This window comes from Amblyomma mixtum, chromosome 2 (genome assembly GCF_055824585.1).
Source record: "Amblyomma mixtum isolate Tamu chromosome 2, ASM5582458v1, whole genome shotgun sequence".
Taxonomy (NCBI): domain Eukaryota; kingdom Metazoa; phylum Arthropoda; class Arachnida; order Ixodida; family Ixodidae; genus Amblyomma; species Amblyomma mixtum.
This window is the reverse complement of record NC_143013.1, coordinates 211186975-211211490: the sequence shown is the minus strand read 5'-3', so window position 1 is coordinate 211211490 and position 24516 is coordinate 211186975. Positions and strand designations below refer to the sequence as shown.

The 24516-nt window shown below is 45.2% G+C and overlaps 1 protein-coding gene and 1 long non-coding RNA gene across 2 annotated transcripts in view; both read right to left on the bottom strand.

Moving 5' to 3' along the window:
• LOC149362450 (uncharacterized) overlaps positions 1-24516 on the bottom strand; it is a 103444-nt gene that overhangs the window by 24062 nt on the left and 54866 nt on the right. The gene's annotated exons all lie outside the window — the stretch shown is intronic.
• Positions 2200-7729, bottom strand: LOC149362451 (uncharacterized). The gene has a single exon (XM_089573062.1). It carries the CDS (start codon positions 7563-7565, stop codon positions 6366-6368), a length of 1200 nt encoding a protein of 399 aa, XP_089429188.1. The 5' UTR covers positions 7566-7729; the 3' UTR covers positions 2200-6365.

Genomic DNA, 24516 nt, shown 5'->3' with positions numbered 1-24516 from the left:
CTCACAGTTTTTTATGCAGAGCATTAATGCAACCAAGGCGCGCTGATCAAAAATGTAAAACCTCATACCGAGCCAGCTCTGCTTGTTTCTGCTCTTTTTAGTAAACCACTAAAGCCTCTAAGCCTGCCTTAAATGTCTTAGTTCATGCATTCAGTTGTGGCTGGTAAGCGAATGTGCGATGTTCGAAAAGTTCGACGACTGAGCTAATTGATCTTTATGAGGAGCATTAGAATGAAGGCGCTCGCCAAAAAAATTTGCCCCACTTCTGTGATGTGCTCCTTACGCTACCCCATTCTGGCGCTATTTCTGGCTGTTATGTAAAATGTCAGTCAATGTAATTGTTCTTACTACAAAAGCCAGATAAACACGAGAGCACGAAAGGACGAAAATGTCAACAAAATACGAAATGACGTGAAAGAAAACGAATGCGGACAAACTGTCTAAATCCCCCGCCTTGGCTATCATCATCATCATATTCTAGCGTGTCACGTGGTGTGCTTGGCGCCCTTTGGCGCTCTTTTTGGGTGTTTTGGAAGCGTGGCGGCGTGGTTGCTTTTTTTGACTGCTCCGTGATTATCCATCTCGCCGTGACAATGACCCACATTTTGGTTGAGTGGGTGTCGGAAAAAAAATGGGACGTGTATCCCGTTAGAAGTATAGTAGAAGCGTCGATAGGCTACAGGCTGCTGAGCGACGAACACGCGCTGGAGGAACTGAGGGGCACCGTCGTCAATGTGCACTGGTCGAGGGAAGAGGAGCCGGTGCCGGCCTTCCAGCTGGATGTCGGTACGTAAACTCTTTTCTGATCTGTCATCCCAGTTTGTGCGAATTCATAGATTTTAGGCGTCTGAACGGTTGTTTTGTGCGCGGGTTCCGCACGTTTGGAAGCACGGCCGTAGTGCTTTTTGTTATGGGAGCGGGTAGGACGTTGCTGCGCATGAATTTGTGCGCCGCGGATGGCTATCAGATATGTTTGTTTGCAGGCAAGAAAAAGGTACTGGAGCGCAAGCGCGCACGCCTTGCAGCGAGTTCCGGGTCACAGGATTCGGTACAAGTGGCCGACGGAGCTGAATCGGAGCAGTGCAGTGTAAGAAATTTGAGTGGCATCTTTCATTTTAGCAAAACTTGTAGATGGGCTAGATGGGCCGCGTGCCCTTGTCTTTCTCGGCCTTCTCGTGTGTGTGTTTGTCTGCGCCATTGTATCTTTCATTTTGGTTTTGTGATGTGCGCATGTAGGCCACAGAAAAAAGAAATTGAGCTGTGTTTAAAATTTTTTTTTTAGTCAGACTTGATTGGCAATTAAGTGAACTTCTCCAAGTTCTGCATTCAAAATGCTGGCATGTTAGTGCCTGTAAGGCCAGTGAGATATATGCACTACTTGCACCAAAAATCTAGCTGGAAGCCTTTAAAAATGAAGTATCAGAAAATGGTAGCACGTCATAAAAAGCTAGCTCTTCTAAGCAAAAGTAACTAGGTTGCATTATTTCACTGCTTAATCAAGCATAACATTGAGAGCCTGTTATGTTGATCATATTGAAATATGATGTTTCCCTTACTTTAATTCTTGACGTGCTCTGTGTTAAGTTGAGAATGACAATGTCTAAGTGTGTGGTGGAATGAGATGTGATACCTGAAGAGAAAAGTGCGGAATCATTGTCAGTCTGGCTGCATATAATGAAAGGGCACGGTTTAGCTGACTCGCAGTGCAGGGTATATACATAGCTTGCACCGATGTCACATCCAGCGCCCATGGGATGTAAGTCGGCCATGCTGCCAAACCACACTGCCAGATCGTTTCTGTTAGCTGGCATCGTGTTGGTTCTCGTCCATACGTAGCTTCAATATGGTTTTGTGTGCCACTCTTGGCTGCTCCAACCATAGCGACAGCTCCAGGTGAAAGGAGAAGCCAATTAACACGAACTTTGAGCGACTAACACGAACTCCAATGATTTGAAGGCTTTCATTTCTTCCAACGTCCCAAAGCTGGAAGAGTACACGATATCCCCGTGGGTCACTGTAGGGAACACATCAACATAGTGTACGCGCACCGATCGAACAAGTTCAGAACAGTAGCTGTACTGAATGGCTCATTCCTGTGTGGAATAAGCATCACGCCCGAAAAGTTTAAGAAAATAATTCAAAGCATCCCAGGAGCAGTCGGGCATCACAGGGCGAACAGGTGGGGATAGCCAAATGTTTGTGTGTGTGTGTGTGTTTTGTTTTGTTTTATGGCGCATAAGCGACTAAGGCTATCATGCGCCAAGCTCAGGGTATAAAATTGTTTTATATAGGATGTTGTACAAAAGTCTAAATGAACGGCGGTGTAAATGGCCTAAAAAGTTAATTCCTGCAACCTAGTAAAAATATGAGAGAATTGCAGAAGTGACTGATGGTAAAAGATTTAAATAGGGTCGGTAACCTCAGCAGCCATCCTTGGCTGGACAAGGATCTCGAGGTTCCCACCCGATGGAATAGGGACCTCAGCCATCTTCTCAGGAATGAGACAGTGGCTGAGGTGTTTCAAAACAAGTAAGGCAAGATGAGGTATGTCAATAAATTGTAAAGCACGGGGTTAAATGCATGTTTCTAGAATTTATGTGTTAGAGTTGTTGTAACCTATAGTTTGTTTAGAATATTTGCTTCTTGTAAAAAGTTAAATGTGCAAGACAAGTCGACAAGTGCATTCTCTCCCAAAACCAGTGATGGATGAAAAGGGATTTGTTCGTTGTAAAACCGTGTGAAATGTTTCTTCCTCAGTGTTTCGAGCTTTCGACATGAGTATAGCAAATGGTTCACGGTGAGGTCGTCTCCGCATGCATCACATATAGGTTTGTCTTGTTTTGTTAGTATGAAGTTGTGTGTGAGGTGTGTGTGTCCTATGCGAAGACGGCATAAAATGACTTCCTTAATGCGTTCCTGGTGAGTACATGTTTTCCATTCGCCCAACACAGGCTTAACCAAGTGGAGTTTATTATTTATTGTATTATTCCATGTTGCCTGCCATTTATCCCTTAGTTTAAAATGTACTAATTTCATGTAATCCTTAAACGGTAAATCTACTTTCTCGATTTGTTTGTTCCGGGCTTGAGCTGCGCATACGTCTGCTCTTTCATTTCCTTTTATACCGACGTGGCTAGGGACCCAACAGAATTTGACGTTTAGTCCGTGGGCAGTGGCTGTTATTATGTTATATATGATGTCGCCGAGTAGTGGCGTGACTGCATTTCTGATGTGAAGCGCTGTGAGTACACTGAGCGAATCTGTGAAAATAACGCTGTTGCTTATGTTCTCATTTACTATTTTCTCTACCGCAACCCAGATGGCATAACATTCAGCAGTGAAGATGGATGCATACTGCGGAAGTCTTATTATTTTTTCCCATCTTCCTTGTACTACGGCACTTCCAACACAATCGGCTGTTTTTGAACCGTCAGTATAAAAAGTTTCAAAGCCACTGTACCTTTCCTCGAGTGCGAGGAATTCTTGGATGATGTGTTGTGAGGGAGTTTGTGTTTTTCGGAACTGTGTAAGCGTGAGATCGCAGTCGGTGTGAAAATTATTCCATGGGGCAAGTGGGTCCCGTCTTTGAGCCATGTTAGGTAATGTGTCAGCTATGCCAAGATTCTGGCATATCTCTTCGAACCTTAAAATCAGAGGCCTGGTAGCTTGTGGTTTGTTCCTGAATATTACTCTAGAAGGGCACTTTGTTACGATGGAATAACAGATGTGTTTTGGCAAGGATCTCACTTTGAAAACATATGTACATGTAAGGGCGTTTCTTCTGACTTCTAGTGGGGGTTCATTTGTCTCGACGTAGAGACTGGTTATGGGCGATGTTCTGTAAGCGCCGCATGAAAGGCGAAGGCCTGAGTTATGCGTAGGGTCTAGTTTCTTCAGATAAGATGGCCGTGCTGATCCGTACACTACGCATCCGTAGTCTAAGATGGAACGTGTCAAGGAGCGATAGATGTGTAGGAGGCATGCTCTATCAGACCCCCAGTGTTTTCGAGACAGTACTTTCATTATGTTAAGTGATTTAGTGGCTTTCTTTTTTAGGTTATTTATGTGGGGTAGGAATGTAAGTTTTCTGTCAAATGTTACGCCCAAAAATTTATGCTCCTTTTTAATAGGCAGCACTGTTTCATTTAAGTGGAGTGTGGGGTCGGTCTGTAAGCCTCTCTTCAGTGAAAAAAGAACGGCGACTGTTTTTTGAGGGGAAAACTTGAAACCATTTTTTTCAGCCCAAATTGCCAGTTTGTTTAACGTCAGCTGTATTTGTCGTTCACATGTTGAGAGGTTCGTGGAGGTGTACGCTATTTGGAGATCATCAACGTATGTAGAATACATAATAGACTTTGGCATTATTTTCGCAAGAGAATTCATTTTCACAATAAAGAGAGTTGTACTCAGAATACACCCCTGGGGCACTCCATTTTCTTGACTAAAATTTTTCGAGAGTGTTGAGCCAAGGCGGACTTGGAATGAACGGTCAGAGAGGAAATCCTTTATGCAGTTTAGCATCCTGCCGCAGATGCCTAGATCTGCAAGGTCACGAAGAATACCGAACCTCCATGTGGTGTCGTAAGCTTTTTCCATGTCGAAAAAAACTGCCAGGCAGTGTTGTCCGTGAATAAACGCCTCTCGTACTGTATTTTCAAGGCGGACTAGATGATCGGCCGTTGAGCACGCTTTCCTAAAACCGCATTGATGTATATCAAGCAGTGTACGGGATTCAAGGACGAACATTAACCGGATATTAAGAACACTTTCAAAAGTTTTGGCAAGACAACTTGTGAGCGCTATGGGTCTATAACTACCGGGGGAACTTGGTGGCTTTCCGGGTTTAAGGAAAGGTACAATTACTGCTTTCTTCCATTCCTCAGGTAGCTTCCCGGAGACCCATATTTTATTAAAAAACTTTAAAAGTGCTTCTACGGCAGGTTCTGAAAGATGGGCTAACATCTCATAATGGACTTTATCAGGCCCGGGTGCTGTTTGCTTTCCGGTGCAGAGTACTCTATTGATTTCTTCAAACGTTATTAAACTGTTGTATGTCTCATTCAACCTGCTATTCGTGGGAAGTCTTTGTTTTTCAGCAGTGTTTTTGTATTTTAGAAATGAGTCGGTATAGTGGAGGGAACTAGAAACTTGAGAGAAGTGCTCTCCCAAAATGTCTGCCTGTTCTTTGATGTTTGTTTGTCTGTCGGGGTCTGTCAGAAAAGGGATTGTGAAAGCGGAGAAGCACCCATTTAATCTACGCACTTGTTCCCACATTTTTTTCGACGTAATTGAGCTCTTTATTGATGACACAAACTTTTGCCATGATTCTTTTTCAGCTATGCGGCGTATATACCGGGCATTAGCTTTCGCTTTTTTAAAATTTATAAAGTTTTCCTGCGTTGGGTATCGTCGGAAAATCCCCCAGGCTTTATTTTGTTTCTGTTTTGCTTCTCTACATGTTTGTGTGTACCAGGGTTTATGGCCTGGTCGTACCGTTCCCGAAGTCTGAGGAATGGCTAATTGTGCTGCAGCAATAATACATGAGGTAAATATTTCGTTGAGTTCATCTATACTAGAATACTCTGTGGATATTTTATCGAGGCTGGCCTCAGCTCGGAAAAGTTCCCAGTCGGCTAAATGAAGCTTCCAGCGGCGTGGTTTTGTCAGGGTTACTGATGGTGGTGATGACATGTTAATGATAACTGGTAGGTGGTCGCTTCCATACGGATTGTCTAAAACATCCCAGTTAAAATCATTAAAAATAGAAGGCGAACTAAAAGACAGGTCTAAACAGCTCATTTTTCTAGTGCTGGGACTGCAATACGTTTGTTTCCCTGTATTTAGTAAGCAGACATTGTTGCATAGAATAAAATCTTCTAAAATACGGCCTCTAGTATCTGTTTGTTCGCTGCCCCAATAAGAGGAATGCGCATTAAAATCACCGACTACCAGATACGGCTCTGGTAGCTGTTGTAAAAGTGTTTCTAAGTCATGCAGTGTTACTGATAGTTGCGGCTGTAGATATACCGAGCATATGGTGATGGTTTTAAAATGGAGGACGGTGACTGCAACAGCTTCATACTTGGTTTTTATCTTGATTTCACGGGTTGCAACTCCACTCTGCACAATAATAGCAACACCTCCTGAGAGCCTATCAGCTTGCTCTCGGTCGCACCGAAAGACTTGATACTTCTTTAGGATATTCTGGTGTTTGGGACCTAAGTTTGTCTCCTGTAGGCATAAAGCCATAGGGGAAAATGTGTTTAGAAGTTCTTTTATATCAGAATAGTTATTTAATGCTCCACGACAGTTCCAATGTATAAGGAACGCCATGTTGGATGATTTTTGGGAGTGTCGTAAGGAAGTTACAGTAGAGGATTTGGGGGTGCCATTACTGGGCTCTTGTCTTTTCTTTTTCGCTCAAGCGAGCTGCGCCGCCGCTGAAGCGGGGGCGAGTTTGGCGTTGTGTCCATCGCCTCGCTAGAGGCTCTGGAGGTCCGCGGAGAACCCACGGGTGTGCGGTTTGTAGGCCTCTCCCGACTGGGGGAAGCCTTGCGGGCTGCCAACCCGGAGGCCGGCGGGCCCTTCTTCGAAAGTGGCAGAGCAGCTTTCACTGCATCTGCCCGGGGCGCGGATGGCCCTGCCCCAGGCTCACTGCGTGTGGCCTGGACAGGTGCCGAAGCCTGGTGTGATGCCCCGCCCCGTCGCACCACATCGGCGAAATTTGTTCTTGCTGTGAAGAGGAATGTGCCTTGTGTTTGACTGAATCGTTGACGTGCTTCTTTGAAAGTTATGTTTTCTTTTGTTTTGATGGTTATTATTTCCTTTTCTTTTTTCCAGGTCGGACACGACCTCGAGTACGCGGGGTGATCCCCTTCACAGTTAGGGCACTGCGGTGCTGCATTGCAATTTTCAGACTCATGATCGTGTGATGAACATTTAGCACAAGTTTGGCGGCCACGACAACTCTGGGATCCATGGCCAAATCTCTGGCACTTGAAACACCGGCGAGGATTTGGGATGTATGGTCTGACTGCTATTTTCATATAACCTACCTCTATGGTTTCGGGGAGTTGGCTGGACGCAAAAGAGAGAACTAAGTGCTTTGTTGGAATTTCTTTGTCATCTTTTCGGATTTTTATGCGCTGGACATTTGTGACATTCTGGTCTTTGAGACCTTCCAGCATTTCTTCTTCAGTCAGGGTGAGAAAGTCTTGTTCTGAGATGACACCTTTGACAGTGTTGAGGGATCTGTGGGCACTGACGGAAACAGGTATTTCTCCAAAGGTTGCTATGTTTGAGAGCTTGGAAAACTGTGTTTTGTCTTTGATTTGCAGTAGTAGGTCCCCACTGGCTAGCTTCGACACCTTGTAGCCAAGGCCCAGTGATTCTGTCAGAGACTTGGAAACTATGAAAGGAGAGATGATTCTTGCTTGCTTTTCTGTTACCTCACTATGTACAACATGGTATCTGGGGAAGACTTCTTTTTTTTGCAGGAACTGCGCAGTGACATCGGTCCGCCCTCGTTTCTGAGGGCGATCATTTGTTTGAGGAAAGGAATCCATAAAAGAAAATTGTTATTCAGCTGTGGTGGCAGCCACCCACCATCGAGCCCAACACGGGGACGGGACAGGAACTTGCACGCAAGTCCTGCCCACGCCAGCTGTACACCTCAACTATAACCTAATATGACTCAACTCAGGGTAGTTGGTCACACACGGTTAACCCTCGCCGCCAGGTAAAAGAGGAAAAAACGAAGAAAACAGGAGGAGACAGGAGAGTTGTAAGAAAGAGATAGGAAAGTGAAAGATAGAGGGGAGGAAAGGAAAAGGCGACTGCCGATTTCCCCCGGTCGGGTCAGGCCGGAGGTGCCGTCTACAGGAAGCTGGGGCCAAAGTGGTGTGTTGCCTCCGCCGAGGGGCCTTAAAGGTCCAAACGCTCGGCATCGGCTCAACCACCAGGATCCCCTTTTCCCCGGACACGGCGATGCCACGCACGGCTAAGCGCGGATGCTCGGGTCCGTGGTGACACATGCTCACCATCATCCCCCTGCGGGGATGTCCCTGCGGATAGCCAAATGGTTCCGCAGCATTGCTGCCAGCGCTTGCTGGAGGCGGAAGTGATGTCATGTGCAAGCTATGTATAGAAGTAAAGGCGTAAAGGCACTGCTTGGTTTGCTTCGTTGACAATGCCAGTGACAGTCAAATGTGTGGTTGTTTTGTTGCAGCATATAGTGTAGTAGCTATTGTGGTGTAGCCAAAACATTTTCTTTCGACCACCTGGGGTTCTTTAATGTGCACTGACATTGCACAGTGCACGGGCCTCTAGCATTTCGCCTCCATCGAAATGCGACTGCCACGGCTGGGATCGAACCTGTGTTTTTCAGGTCAGCAGCCTAGCACCGTAACCACTGAGCCACTGCAGCAGCTATTATGGTCCCTTTAATGCAACCTGTTGTCTTCTATAGGTTCATTGTATTGACACCATTATGTGCATTGCTACTGTCTGAATTAAGTAGCCCATTGTGCCCTAGGCAGTGTGAGCTGGGCAGCCAGTTGTTTATTTCAGTTCGTGCGCCGACTCTAACAATTGTCTAAAACATGTATTTTGAAAAAGCTGCATGCTTATATGTAGGCATTGGGCTTCTCGTTCTCCAATTTTTTTTTTCAAAATTTGGGGCACTTTGTTAATTTGAAAACAAATTCTTTTTTCTTTGGTAAATAAAATTTTCTGTATAAGTGAAATATATGATGTTCCTGAGCAGACAAAAGTGATGTAGAGTTTATCTTGGCCATTTTGTGAGCATGAGCAGCTAATTAACACACGAAGATATCCTTGAAAAAGGAAATCCTTTTGCCCCAAAACAAGTAAAAATGAACGGGTCAAGTTTTCATGTAGTGATCAAAAGCATAGGGGAAGTTCAGTTTTAAAAACTTTGTTGCTTTGTTCTTATTGCATTGTGCTGAACAAGAGGGCTGTGCGTTATGTGATTGGTGTGATGATGGCAGCAAAGGAACTTCTGGTGACTTATCGTGGAAACCAGAACATGGTATATTTTCGGAACACTCATGTACAGTTTTGTGTTGACAGTGGCTTTTTATGGTTGCAAAAGTTGTCAGTGCTTTTGTATGCCGTGGAAAAATTTGCTTAACCAAATGACAGCCCGAAGATGGTGATGAATCTGGTAGCAGACAACACTTGGCAAAGAGATAGAGCCTCCTAATCTGCCTGGGTGTTTGAGTTTGTGGAGCAATGCCTCAAAGATCAAAACCACATTATTTAGTCCAGTGATACCACTGTGTCACTGCCCTCCTAGTGCCACCAGTCAATTTTCACTTGCGCCGCCGCGGTGGCTCGATGGTTATGGTGCTCTGCTGCTGACCTGAAAGACACAGGTTCGATCCCGGCCACAGTGGTCGAATTTCGATGGAGCCAAAATTCTAGAGGCCCGTGTACTGTGCGATGTCAGTGCACGTTAAAGAACCCCAGGTGATGGAAATTTCCGGAGCCCTTCACTACGGCGTCTCTCATAGCCTCAGTCGCTTTGGGATGTTAAACCCCCATAAACCATAAATTTTCAGTTGTGACCAACTTTAAGTGTGGATTCACACGATGGACCTGCAGACTAGGCATCATGTGACATTCAACTTGTAACTTGGCTTGTGATGGTCATTAACGTTATATAGTGAAATACCGTGTGCATGCCTGATCCGCTCCTGCCACCCGTCACAATGAAACATCATGTAGCACCTTGGGCAAATGGTCCATGGTGTGAACCCACCTGAATTGGAATTGAAGAGCTAGCAAGTTATGCCCTGTGTGTCAAGAAGATTGACTTTTTTTATGTGCAAGAGACTGGGCAGCAGAGAGCAAGAAAAGTGGACAAATATCTAGCCGTTGACCTTCATGTTGTCTTTGACTAATTTTGTGCTGTTCTGCACATCATGAAAACTCTTCTAGCCCAGCTTCAGCGAGTTTATCATGCACTTCATTTCTCATGAAAACTCTTCTAGCCCAGCTTCAGCGAGTTTATCATGCACTTCATTTCTTCTTGGTTAAGTTTTCTGTGTTGTGCTATATGGCAGTGGAGATGATTTAGCAGTGGATTTAGCATCATATGTGCTAAATATTTCTGCAGCCCGACCCTCCAAGTACTTCATCCATTGTTGAGAAGCTGCAGAGTGAGAATGAGTTGCTTCGCATTGAAAACGCAGCTCTGAAGCGACAATTGGCCAGCATGGAGAATTTCCGGGATGAGTCAGCAGTGGTTCTTTGTTTCACTGATTTTTGATGGTGGTGCTGTGTTTTATGGCGCATAAGCGACTAAGGCTATCATGCGCCAAGCTCAGGGTATAAAAATTGTTTTATAACTAGACGGGGCAACGGAGTGCTCCGCTATCACACTAACTCCACTTTTGACCACTAGATGAGACAGCAGAGCACTCCGCTAGAGCTGCTGAGGGTTCCGCCGGGCTAAAACTCTTTTCTTGCGCGACGTATCCACTGGCCGTAAACCCGCCCAACTAAAACTCTCTATTGATTTCTACAGGCATACCAGTGTCAGCATTCGAAATGTTGGTTTCTGCCCCCAAAGCGCATTCACAGACAGAAAGGAGGACACTATCCATAGAAGAACAGCTGCTGCTGACACTGATGCGACTGAGGCTAGGTCTTCTGTATGGAGACCTGGCAAGGACATTTGGCATATCAATTGCAACTGCCTCCCTCATTTTCGCAGTTCTCACGAACCTAGCGAAAATCATGGAAGATGTCATTATATGGTTGCCCAGGACAAGGCTACAGGCCAATATGCCCACAAGTTTCAAGAAATGTGGATATGAATACACCACATGCATATTTTATTGCACAGAAGTAGTCTTTCAAAGGCCAAAAAAGCTTATGGCTAGAGCACAGAGCTATAGTGCCTACAAGGCGGCTAATACAATCAAGTTTTTGATAGCCATTGCTCCTCATGGGCACATCATGTTTGTGTCGAATGCATTCGGTAGGAGGGCCTCAGACAAACTTATTGTAAGAAAATCTGGGGTAGATGAACACCTACTACCAGGCGACCAAATAATGGCCGATAGAGGCTTCAAGCTGAAACCACATCTTGAGATCTTGAGGTCCAAGAGATCAGAATGAATGTGCCTGCTTTCACAAAAGGTCATGGTACTGTCCGAAAGCTTCTTGAAATGCACGCACAGAACAAAATGTTTGATGCTTATCTTTTATTGATGTCTCCACATTTTGTTCATTTTTCATTTCGTAGGAAAGAAGCAATTATCACAAGAGGAGGTGACAAAGACTAGGCGCATTGCCTCAGTTCGTATACATGTGGAGAGAGCCATAAACAGCATAAAGACATATAGAATCTTTAAGCAGGTGCTCCCCATAAAATCAAAAAAGTATATTGACGACACTGTATTCGTTTGTGGTGGTCTCTGCAACCTGAAGGGTCCTCTCATTAAGGGACGACATGAACAATAAAGTTTACCACACTGTGTGAAATGCAGTTTAGCACAACGATCAATAAATCATTGAATGCAACATCCACGGGTTGAAAAATGTTTACTTCATTGTATATGCTTGTGAGACACCAGCGTCTGGCTCAACCTCCATGCATTCCTGCTTCTGGAATATCGGGAGTGCAACAGAGCTGAACCTCATTATAACAAAGCTTTGGAACCCTGCAATTACCTCATTATGGCCGTTATGGTAGCGCAGTGCAGGACTTCGGCCAGTCGTTTTCAATACTTGTCATCATGCAGAACAGGAAAAATGTAATGTTCATCTAAAGCACTACAGTGCTTCTTGCCCTCTTGCTTTCAGTCCCTTAATTCTGAAATACTTCTTAGTTGTTCCTCGTTAATATGGATACTTTGCTTTCCGACCAAAAGTCCAGAGAGCGAGTTATCCATAATAACTAAATGTGAAGAAATAATTTAAGAACATTACGGTACGCTTCTGTGCATATCAGTCAGTAATTAAGTGGAAATTATACAAATCCTTGGGAGCTCCAAGTTGAGTTGTGTTGAGTTGTGTGATCAAATCACGGCGTTTGGCTCTTGAGGAAAGCCAGCTTACATGGGAAAGAGAACGAACCCTCACCGAGGTACGTTTGAAGGAGGCAGAATCAAGCCGCAAAGCAGAGAAGCATGCAGCAGAGCTCAGGGTGCAAGAGGAACTGCTACAGCAGCTTCCAGAACAACGGCATGTTGACTTTCAAGTTATTGTCGCGAATTGTTATCGTTTCGAATTGTCGCGCTGGCCTTAAGCTTGCATTGTTGCACTCCAGCAGTTAATCGGAGAATGAAGATGACCTAGTCACCACCGCTAATCATGAGCACGACTGCCTGTACCAGTAGCCGAAAGTGCGAACTTTGTGATCAGCATAGCGCCACAATGCAGCGATGAAGAGGTATGTTTAATAACAGCAGTTTTTTGCTGCCATCTGTCATGTCCCGCTATTTGTCTATTTTTTCATTTGTTCCTGGTGTCTACTTTCAGTTTCGGAGACATTTTCGCCTGACCAAAACGACAGACAACGCAGTTCGAAGACTCGAGCTTGTTTCCAAAAAATTATTGGGATGGCGGAACACCTCAGAAGACAGCCGAAGAATTCTTTTTTTAGATCGCTGGATTTCCAGACGTGCTCGGAGCTCTTGACGGCAGCCACATTCCTACGCGGAGTCCAGACAAGAAAGTCAAGGCCAGTTTTGTCGACAGGCATGACATGCCTACTTATGCTTTCCAAGAAGTTTGTAACGAGAGAAGAATGTTTACAGACGTGTTTTGTGGTCCCACGGGACAGTTCCACGACACCAACGTTTCCAGTTACTCTTTCCTGACTGAGAAGTTGCCGGCAGCATGTGAAGCGGGCCACTTCCATGTTCTCAGAGATGCTGCCTACCCTCTCCACGAGTTAATAATGGAGGCATTCTGTGACCATGGACGACACATGACTGCACGAGAACGACTTTCGGCGTTCTGAAATGCAGATTTCAGCAGTTGCTGCATCTCAAGTTTCACCGCATAGAGAGGGCCGCAGAATTCATTATCGCCTGCTGCGTGCTACACAATATTTGCATAATGCAGGAAGGTGAGAACCATGAGAAGCAGTTGACCGACGACCAACAAGCATACATACCACAAGATGACACACCACGACCTAAAGACTGCTGAGGCAACTTGGAGAAGTGAAACGGCGCGCTTTGGCGCAATCATTTTCTTAAAAACAAGGACAAAAATGCACAACATAAGGACAGCTTTTATTTAGTTTCTGAGCTCTGAATTCTCTCCCTGCACTCCTCTCTCTCCTCGTGTATCTTCCAAAGAACCTCGCCGAGAGTGGCCTGTGTTTTGTTCGCAGCTGGAGGCGCAGTCTCCGCAGTGCCAACGTCAGTATGTGATGCCACTTACACTGGCCGCCCCGTTGTGTGATGTGCCGACCTTGCCTGTGCTCGGTGCCGTCGTCATGCACTCAATGCACCCCACACCTCGCAATATCTCGGGGCATACACACTATAGACTACCGTAGCCACCATGGCCATTTCCTGTGCAAAAGGAATTTCTGCTGCACTTGCCCCGCTACGTCTGTTGTGCTTCTTCAATCTTAAAGCAGTTTTCACACTGCAACACATTTCTTTTCTGACCCAAGTCCATATATATAAAGGGCAACTTTTTCGAGAAGCAGGAGTGTTTCTTTTTCGTCCCACACGAAGACACAGATACAGTACTTGTTCTTTTTAAATATGGATGTGTTCCAGTAGTCTCAGTATTCATTTTTTTACATTTAAGGTTAGTTTAGTTGTTCCTTGCATGTTCGCCGTGTTCATTTATTTTCATTTCAATGACATTTTTACTAAACTGAACCCGAAACAATTTTTTTTGTGTGTGTTTCCTCCTTGAAGGAGCGCCATATGGCTAATTCGCATTTTGTATTTGTTCTCACTGTGGTGTGCTACGCTGCATTTCACTGTAATTCTGCATTGTTGTGCGTGTGTAACATTGCCTGGCTGTCAACATCGCCACATCGGTACGACGAACAAGGTAAGTCATCTTGGGATAAAATCTCAGCTACCATATAGTAAATTATTGCTTCACTCTTTACATATTTCAGGCATGTACGCAATTGTGGAATTTAAAGACACATGCGAAGTGGAGTTAGTCCCATGCATGTGGGTAAATGCCGACAAATGCCTGTGGCCTAATGTCAATGCGGACAAAGCCATAAAAGCTGGTGGTGCAGCGCGAGGATTCCCTCACATCCGACTGACTTCATGGAGTACGCTTCAAGCGTGAAAGGAATACTAGTTAAGAATATACTGCTGATTTTGAAATGACAGCAGAGATCAAGCTTATCTTTTTTTGTTTTAGGCACATATGTAGAAGGGCGGAAGAAGCTTGAACTGGCTCGCTACACTCTCGGACCTTTCCACCGATGAGGGCATGCCGAAGCGCACACGAATCGTGCAGCGTTAACCGCTGGAGTGACAGCGACTCAAAACCGGAAGGTTATCCTGCCGCCCCACACGGACTGTTGGAGCTGAGCACTTGTACGTTGTTTTATTATTCTATAGTCTGTGCATTTGCAGCGTTGCATTTGTTTGCGGATGCGTTTCAAAATGAGTCTGTCTCCCAACGCGCACTTTATCGTCAAAGGTCATGCCCGAGTCTTATTAGCATGCCATACTTGTATGTTGAAGTTTACTTTATTTCATTATCTCCTCACCATAAAGTACTCAAAATGAAAACTTTTGCTTTTCTCTCTTCTAAATATCTGAACGTTTCAAACATAGCATGGTAGCAATATATATGCTCCCAACCACTTTACAAGCCTGCAGCCAGAAAGGGAGTTAGGCAGCACTGAGCAGTAGTGCATTTGAGTTTCTATTTCGTATTGCAAATATTAATTTGTTTCATGCGCGTTCATACACAGCTGATGTGACTCCTCAGGCTGAACTGCCAGCGAACTCTGCAGAGCCAGGTAAGTAAATTTTATTTCGATTCTGTAGAGTTGGCACGTGCTATAGCATTTAAGGTATTTCATTATTTCATAACAGGACTGCTCATTACAGCATATCAACATGCCTGAGCTGCAGATTGTTTTTCTTTTATATCTTTATAAAAGTCTGCTGGATGTAAGGACTGTTGCATTTTCTTCCCTCCAAGCATCTGAATGCTGAAACCAACGCATGGTGGTGGTATGCGCTGTTCCAGACAGCACAAATATCACAATTATTTGAATTCTTACTTCGCAAACTGTGTTCTTTTGCTTAGCCCATGGCTTCAATTGAAGAACAGTGGCAGCTCAGAGCAGTTACCTTTAATTTACAGTATTAATTCCTTGTGCATGTATACACAAGTGACTCGGCCGTTGAGAGCAAAGTTTCAGCAAGCCCTTCTCAGCATTCGGCGAGCGGCTCCTGTGGCTTGACCGGGCACTGGGCACATTCCAGATAAATATGGAGGCACGGCAATGCTTCAACATCCTCACAGGAACAAGACTGTGCCGTGTTCATGGTGCGACTTTCTCTTCATAATATGGAGGCACGCAACGCTTCGACATCCTAAAACAAGACTGTGCCATGTTCATGGTGTGGCTTTCTCTTCATAATATGGAGGCACGCAACGCTTCGACATCCTCACAGGAAGAAGACTGTGCCATGTTCATGGTGCGGCTTTCTCTTCATAATATGGAGGCACGCAATGCTTCGACATCCTCACAGGAAGAAGACTGTGCCATGTTCATGGTGCGGCTATCTCTTCATAATATGGAGGCACGCAACGCTTCGACATCCTCACAGGAAGAAGACTGTGCCTTGTTCATGGTGCGACCTTCTCCTCAGAGAACTTTAACTCACAAATTATGTTGAAACGTACGGCTGGTACTCTCCTATTTGCTCGTTCGCATACACACAATGTCCCAGCTGAACGAAATCAAGGCTTTCAAAAAACTAGGGGGCTCTGCACGAGCGAAATTGACGGTACCGTAGGGAGTCGCTTGGCCTCCCAGTATATATTTCCAGCCTGCCTGGTAAAGACTAATCAGCATACTTTTCAACTCTTGGCTTGGGGAATGAAACGTCAGCTGTAAACTTCTAGATAAGCTTGGAAAACAAATGCTCACTTTACGTAGCTCTATGGGTTTCTGGAACACCTGTGAAATACAAGAACAATCTTGAAAATGCAACAAATAAGAAAAAGCAGCAGAGTAACGCGTGGCCACGCAGCGCGTGCATCACATGAGCTGACAGCACAGTCCATTACTACGACTCGAGCGCGGCGGCCGTCATTCTGTAACCGCCAGTGAGAGCGAAAAGACTCAATCGTGGGTGAGTAGCACTTACTGGTCCTGCACTGATTGCCACCGACAACCATGTGAAAGTAAATGCTCACTTTACGTAGCTCTTTCTATGGGTTTCTGGAACACCTGTGAAATACAAGAACAATCTTGAAAATGCAACAAATAAGAAAAAGAAGCAGAGTAACGCGTGGCCACGCAGCGCGTGCATCACATGGCCGCTGCGCTCGAGTCGAAGTGACGGTGACACGCGGTCAGCTCGTCATTCTGTAACCGCTAGTGACAGCGGAAAGACTCAATCGTTGTGGGCGAGTAGCACTTACTAGTCCTGCACTGACTGCCACCGACAACCACATGAAAGCAGCGCTAACTAAATCCTATATCTCGAAAGACGCTGTTCTCGACGGGCCTCGGCGTAAGCTCTGGCCACTAGATAGGATACGGCTGCCAGCAACCGCCGATTCTTCTTGTAAAACCAGCAAATGTCATTTTTGAAGCCAGTGTAAACTGCGAACGAAAAGAACGAGTTCATTGGTGTAACTCGCACACATTGACACTGCTGGACTGAATGATGTTGAAGTTCGCCGGCTCCCTCCTGAAGGATGTGCTGCCAAGCTGTCGGGTCTCTGTCTTGTCACCAATACCGTCACAAATCTGGTAGAGGTGAGATCCCTTTCCTAATTCCCGAAGGTCAGCCGGAGTTCCAGCCCTACATCCGTCGAGACGCCACTTCACCGTGCCAGCCGCTGGCTACAAGACCTACCACCCGAACTTCCATCGGTATTTCCACGGAACAACTTGGTAGCACCCCGATGCCTGACATGACCACCTGCTGCTACTTCACGCTCCAGAACCCTGCATCCTGAACGAAGTCCTTTCACGACATCTATGAAGAAGTGGAAGACTGGCTGCAGCAGTACGAGAGAGTTGCTGCATTCAACTAGTGTGATGATGCCGCCCAGCTCAGGAATAGCAGAGAGATATCTGGGCAAGTTAGTACGGTGACATTATGAATCAACAGCATTAAAGACAGGACGAGTGCTACAGGAACGTCTTCAGCCTCGACGACGGCATTTAGACATGGTTCACAAACCGCGAAGAGCAGCTGTTTTCCTGGGGCGAGAGCCAGCATCGTCGTTTCCTAGAAACATACAGCAGCTCGGACCACCGCGAACGGGCAGAACGCGCTCTACAATCTCGCGTTCAGCTCCGAAATGAGAAAATTGCAGGGTATGTCGAAGACATGACCCACCCCTTTAAGCCTGCGGACCCTGCAATGTCCGAGGAGAAAAAACTCATAACCTACATACTACATATACAAATAAACGTACATAAGCATGAAGACGCCAACATGCTCTCTCACGGACGACGACGTCAGTTTCCTTGAGGCTATCCACCCTTCTGATTTATTAACCTAGCCGCGTGTCGATCTGCGACCCTTCATCAATTATTAAGAAGGTCAACCAACCAGTTACCATACCTAAACGTTCTTCGAGACACCTCTCGTCGTTTTCCCTGAAACGAGGTTGTACTCTGTAAGAACCCTGGTTCCAGTTTGCGGGCTTACCTCCTCGTCGTTCCCACAACTCTTCGAGAGGAACTCTTTCTCCGTGCCATGACGAATAATATGGACATCTAACAGTGACTACTAACAGCACTCAGATGCATTCACGTAGAATACTCTTTTTTTTTTCTAAACTTCGTTTAATTTTAGCAGGAACAACTTATGTGCAAGGCTTCACTTTCACCTTTCACCCTCACAGAGCTTGTACAACCAAGCACAATTATTCTTCTTTCAGCAGATTCGAATCAAAATATAACTCCTTATAACAAACGACTGGGAACTCGTACCTTGCCGAACTGCAACTATATTTTCAGTCAGTGAAAGTTGTAATGAGGGTCAGTCATGCAACAGCCGTGTTGTAAGTACCATGTCTTTGTTATGGCGTCACTTGTACCCACCTTGTTTCGGGGAATGGCAGCGTAGCAAGAAACGCCGCTTCAAGGACTGTGAAAGGACTGCGATCCAGCGTATGCGAAACGACGGTTCCACACTGCCTTAGCCAAAATGAAGCTCATCGCACTGTACAGCTGGAGGGGCGAACCTAAAAAAGGCCATGGGTTCAAGTACAGGATGTTCCTGAAAGATGCACTAGGCGAGTTGTGGGTGCCTCAGCTATCTCCGCTTTTCCGCCAAAGCACCGCTCCTAAGCTACTCTGCCCAGACGCCATGGTTATGTCGCTTCTGAAGGTTGTCAGTGGTTCGACTATTTCGGGGTGGTTCATGCAATGCAGGAGACACAACTGGAGCAAGGAAAACGAAGCTGTCCTAATTCAACCTACAAAGAAAAACCTAGCCAGGATTTGCAATGTGAAAAGATTTACCAGCTCACTTGTTGATGCACTGTTGCCATGCATTGTCTTCTTTGTGGGACGTGTCTTTCGGGTGATTTAAGCGTCAGGAAGGAAGAACGGTTACTCTCTTAGGAAACTGACAAAACTGGAATCCATTACTACCACCCATTGTTGAACACGTGAGATTTAGGAAACTGACAAAACTGGAATCCATTACTACCACCCATTGTTGAACACGTGAGATGTGTATCTAACTTATGCAGGGCTGCAGACATGGGTCTGGGAGGTGACGGTGCAGAGGCCGGTTTTAGACCGTGTGACGACGTCCGAGGTGCGGACGTGGAGGTTGCTGCACCTACGATGACTAGGGCCCGTGCACTGCCAAGGCGAGAGCCACTGCGGCTGGTTCGGCCCGATGAGTGTGGTGACCTTAAGTCTGAAGGAGGAGATTCAGCACTATGTCCTATGTAGTAATCGATATTATAGAAAAAATACAAATTCACGCCAACTCCCAGAGCAACTTTCATCGGCTGAAACTAAATGCTTGTCCCCACACCAAAATGAGCGAGTAATGTAGCGCTTAGGCTCACCAATTGACAAACTTCCAGTTGGGCATGTAGGGAAAAGGCTTCTGCAGACCGCTGAAGCCATTATTAGAACATACTCTGGCCACAGTACTCTGATTTCACTGTAAGTCCTGCCCTGCTCGTGCGCAAGCTTACAAAGGAAAAATTGATGCGGTCCAACCAACATAAGCAGCGGCGGAGGGGGAAGGGATGTATCAAGATTCTTTGAACATGCTTCGAAACATGTAATAGGCTCCTCGTTTCCAATAGGCCCCTGGTGCTGCCTGAAGTGATTCAATGAATACCACTGCCAGCTGAGAATGTCGGAATTTCGGCCCAGGAGGCGGAATGCACTCAATCCTTTACACGGACGGGCTGACCTGGTACCGAAAGTTGAGGCGATAGTCTCTGGGAACATCAATGCTGCTCACCTTTTAATCATGGGAGATGCTAAAGAGGTCAGTTTTTCAGATAAGGGTGGCAAGTATACTGCCACTGCACTTAAGCCGAATGCGCCGTTTATTTAACTTCGTACGTGTGCACTCTAAGAAAGTGGAGGAGGTGCGCACAAGCATCGCTTACGACACTGGAACAAAGAACCAAACCTTCAGGTGCGTGTTTTCAGCTTTGTTATGATGCGTACAATTGGATCAACATGCGTGTTTCGCCTACTGCTCCTCGAGTAAATTGCGTCACCTGAAGCAGTTGCGTCGAAAGGTGGCAAGCTAGCACTACCAAAATGGCTGAAAGGTTTATATGTGCTGCTCAGGCCCACACAAACGTGCCCAGCCCACAACACAGCACCTTGGAACACATGCTTTGTTTACACTCACAACAGTGTTAACTTGTTGCCCTGTATTTATGAGGTTGTCTTGAATTGGTTTTTGCTGTACACAAATTATAAGGAACTATAACAAGTGTTCCAGATACTATATGCACATATGACACTACACAGGTGTCCGTAAAGCACACCACGGCACGAGGCTTCATGCATGATGGTTCTGTTATGCTTTTCTTTATGTGCTCACAACTTCCCAGCCCAACAGCTTTATCTCTTTTGTATTTGCAGAGCGTTATACAGAGGCAAGCATTTGTACAACGCCTGTCGTGAGTAGAGCAGAGTCGCGCGATCTTCCTCCACACGCCGGTGTGAACCTGAGCGGAGCTGCGCTGTAATGCGCTGTGTGGCACAGTGCAGAATTTTGACCAAGGCTTTCTTCACGCAGGTGAGCTTTGAATTTCTTCCTTCGAGAACTACAGCAACAGAATCTATGCCTGCTACCGTATCGGGAGACAAAGAGGGAGCCAGGCAAGTGCCACATGCAGCTAAAGCTTGAAGGGTGTGACACCCTCAAACGAGTGTTCGTGTGGAGGCTTGTCGACGATTCATGTTGTTAGTTTTTCATTTATAGATTCCTGTGGGGGAGACCACATTTGTGCGCATTGGTGCCGAGTCACTAGTTAAGCTTGACACGTCAGGCCCTCCAAAGCAACCTGGAGAAAATGTACTGGAACAAAATCGTGGTTTGAGCGCTTGTCCTTGTCCTTCCTTCTCTGTTCTTGGTCCTCGTCGCAGAGCTGGTGAAATTTTGGAGAAAATGTATGTCAACTCATTTGCTGAGAAACCAGGTTTTATGTTGATGCAGAAGTTTATCATTTCAACAAGTTGCTCCACAACAGACCATGATTATTCAGGTTGACCACTGCTTCTACACAACCATGTGATACTCCTGTGGGCACAAACTCTGTATTGCAGTGGCAAAAATTATTTTATCGCCACTTGCAGCAATTCAGTTAGTGTGTAAGTTGTGTATTTACTTCCTAATGCACATGCCATCAGTGCAGTCTACGCTCAGCGTGGGAAAGCGCTCAAAATTTGTCCTGCTTTTCTGTTGCAGACCCTGCTGCTGTTTTCTGCCTGGAAGACGGTGTCAAAACGATATCTGCAAAGATGGCGGCTACTAATAGCTTGAGCAGTCTTCAGCAAAAAATGAAATGATGCCAGTAATCAAAATTAGTATATCTTAATCTGGTTGTGAGCCTCGCACAGCCAGAGCAGGCCATGCAACTCTAGATTTCATGAACACCAGTGGAGAATTTGATTGAATCATTCACTGCCGCGTCTCTCATAGCCTCAGTCGCTTTTGGACGTTTAACCCCATAAACCAAACCAAACCAGCCCTCTCGCATCAAACACCCCTCTCTGCTGATGACACTTATGAGCCATCGAGCGATGAGTCATCTTTGTGTCTTCTTCATTTCCACGCTTTCTGCTAGAACACTTCACTCCTCCACTGATGTTTTTAGCGTTTTAAACAGTGTTTTCCAAGCACTAAAAGCTCATTAATTCAACTGGAAATTTCGCCCACCTGGGGTTCTTCGACGTGCACTGACATCGCACAGCTATAGCCTCTCTGTCTCTTCTCCTCGGCTGTGTTCTACTTGCAGTGCAACGAGGAAGTGATGAGTGACTCAGCACCCATGTCGGATTCAGAGACAGGGATTCTTCTCAAAGTTTGTGAGAATGGCAATGAATTTAGAATGAACGAAAATTCAAACTAACAAAAGTGAGCACAAAATGTGGTGCTATACTGCAGTTGGGAAACACACAGATAGTGAAATTAGCCTTTGTATTGTTATGAAAATTACTCTGATTGCCTTTTTGCTTACTTTCCCTCCAGCCAATAGCTGAAACCTGTTATTGCGGATAGCATTAAGCATGTTCAAACTCGTACAGTGGGGGACCATGTCGGAGTTGAGCTTGGTCGAAAGTTTGGAAAATGGAGCAGCGTGCAACCGTATCAGTACAATGGTTACTACATATTGCCAGATTTTCCGGCTGTCCTTACTCCTAGTCGTGAAATTCTAAATCATTGAGCACGCTTTTTGTCAGTAACTTGATTCGATACTTGATTGCCGTCAATGTCAGGCTCAGTTTCAGTCCTCTCATGAAGTGTTTGGCATGGTAATTACTGCAGCCAAATGTTCTAAATCGCTGTGCTGTGTGACACACTGCTTAGTTTTTAACTTGGGGCTACAGCTACAAAACCAATCACGTGAAATGCAACACAGAAAGCACTGCAAATGGAGGGAAAAAAAAGCAATGCAAATACCAGCGAAAGCTCCATTTTGTTTTGCACATGCCGCGCTTTCCATGTGTAACCGCAGTTTTGGAGTGCTGGAGAGGTTGAGAAGCTATGTTATGTTATATGGGGTTTTATGGCGCACAAGCAACTATGGCTATCATGCGCCAAACACAAGGTTATATTGATGTTATGTTAAGTGTATAGAAGTTACATTATATTAAACTTAAAACATTGGCTTTCTTTAGAAACTTAAAAACAAGTGAAAACTCGACGAGTGTTTGCTCGCCTAAAAGCAATGCGGGATGAAATGGAATGTGTTCATTGTAAAATACCGTAAAAAACTTTTTTCGAAGTTCTTCGAGATGTGAACAAGAGATTAAAATGTGATTCACTGTGAGCTCCTCTCCACACATTTCACACACAGGTCTGTCTTTTTTTGTTAATAAGAAGTTATGGGTCATGTGTGTGTGGCCTATGCGTAAACGACATAAAATTACTTCGATAAAACGTTCTTTATGACGGCATGATTTCCATTCTTTCAAAATAGGCTTTACAGTATGCAGCTTGTTGTTTCTTTCATTCTCCCAAGAAGCTTGCCATTTGGCTCTTAGTTTGTTATGCACTAACTTCATGTAATCCCTCGGAGGCAAACCCACATGTTTCACCTCCATGGCTCTGGCTTGTGCAGCACACGTGTCGGCTCTCTCATTATCCCTAATGCCAACGTGACTGGGAACCCAGCAAAATTTTATAACATGTTTTTGTGCTGTGACCTTTACTATATTGTGTATGATGCTTCCAATCAGTGGCTCCGTGGCATTTTTGGAGTTTAATGCTGTAAGGACGCTCAGTGAATCTGTATAAATGATGCTCTTTTTGATGTTTTCATTTGCTATTTTCTGTACCGCAACACAAATGGCATAACATTCCGCGGTGAAAACTGTAGCACATGAGGGCAGTCGTACTGCATTTTCATTTTTTCCTTGTATTACTGCGCTTCCTACATGAGCATGAGTTTTTGACCCGTCAGTATAAAATGACGCGTAATTTCTGTATTTTTCTTGTAGTGCTAAATATTCTTGTATTATATGGTCGTGTGGCGTACAGGTTTTACTGAGGTGTGTTAGTGTGACGTCACACACTGTGGGGAGAGTGTACCACGGTGGTAGTGCTTCGTGTCTTGGGGCAATATTTTTGATTTCATTTAGTATGTTCAGAGTTTGAGATTTTTCTTCGAAGCGCAAGAGCAACGGCTTAATCGCATGGGGCTTGTTGTTGAAGAGCATTCGGGATGGGCATTTCGTGACAATTGGGTAACAGAGATGTTTGGGCTGTGAAAGGATTTTGAGGATGTATGTACAGGTTAGTGCAGTTCTTCGATCTTCTAAGGAAGGTTCATTAGTTTCCACATACAGACTTGTTATCGGGGAAGTTCTGTAAGCACCGGAAGACAGCCTTAAACCAAGATTGTGGACAGGATCGAGTCGTTTTATGTAGGACGGTCTTGCTGAGCCATATACTATGGACCCATAGTCTAACTTAGAGCGAACCAGAGAACGATATATATGTAACAGGGAAGCTCTATCAGACCCCCAGCATTTTCTTGATAGTATTTTCAGCACATTTAGGGCCTGGGAAGCTTTTTTCTTTAAGCTGTTTATATGTGGCAAGAAAGTGAGTTTTTTATCGAAAGTTATCCCTAGAAATTTGTGCTCTTGTTTGAACGGTAATGGGGTTTGGTTTAAATATAGTGTGGGGTCGGCCTGTAGGCCTCGTCTCAAAGAGAACAGAACCGCTACTGTTTTCTGAGGGGAAAATCTAAATCCGTTTTTATCTGCCCAGGTAGCCAGTTTATTTATTGTTATTTGTATTTGCCGCTCACAGGTAGGTATGCTGGAAGACGTGCATGCTATTTGGAGGTCGTCTACGTAAACTGAGTACATGGTGGATTTTGGGATTACTTTTCCTATGGAGTTCATTTTGATGACAAATAAGGTCGTGCTGAGGATGCACCCTTGGGGTACACCAGTTTCTTGGTAAAAAGTCTTGGAGAAGGTTGCGCCTAGGCGGACTCTGAACGTACGATTGGTCAGGAAGTTGCTCAAACAGCTCAGCATCCTGCCGCGGATACCTAGGTCCGCTAGGTCACGGAGGATACCGAACCTCCACGTGGTATCGTAAGCCTTCTCCAGGTCGAAGAAGA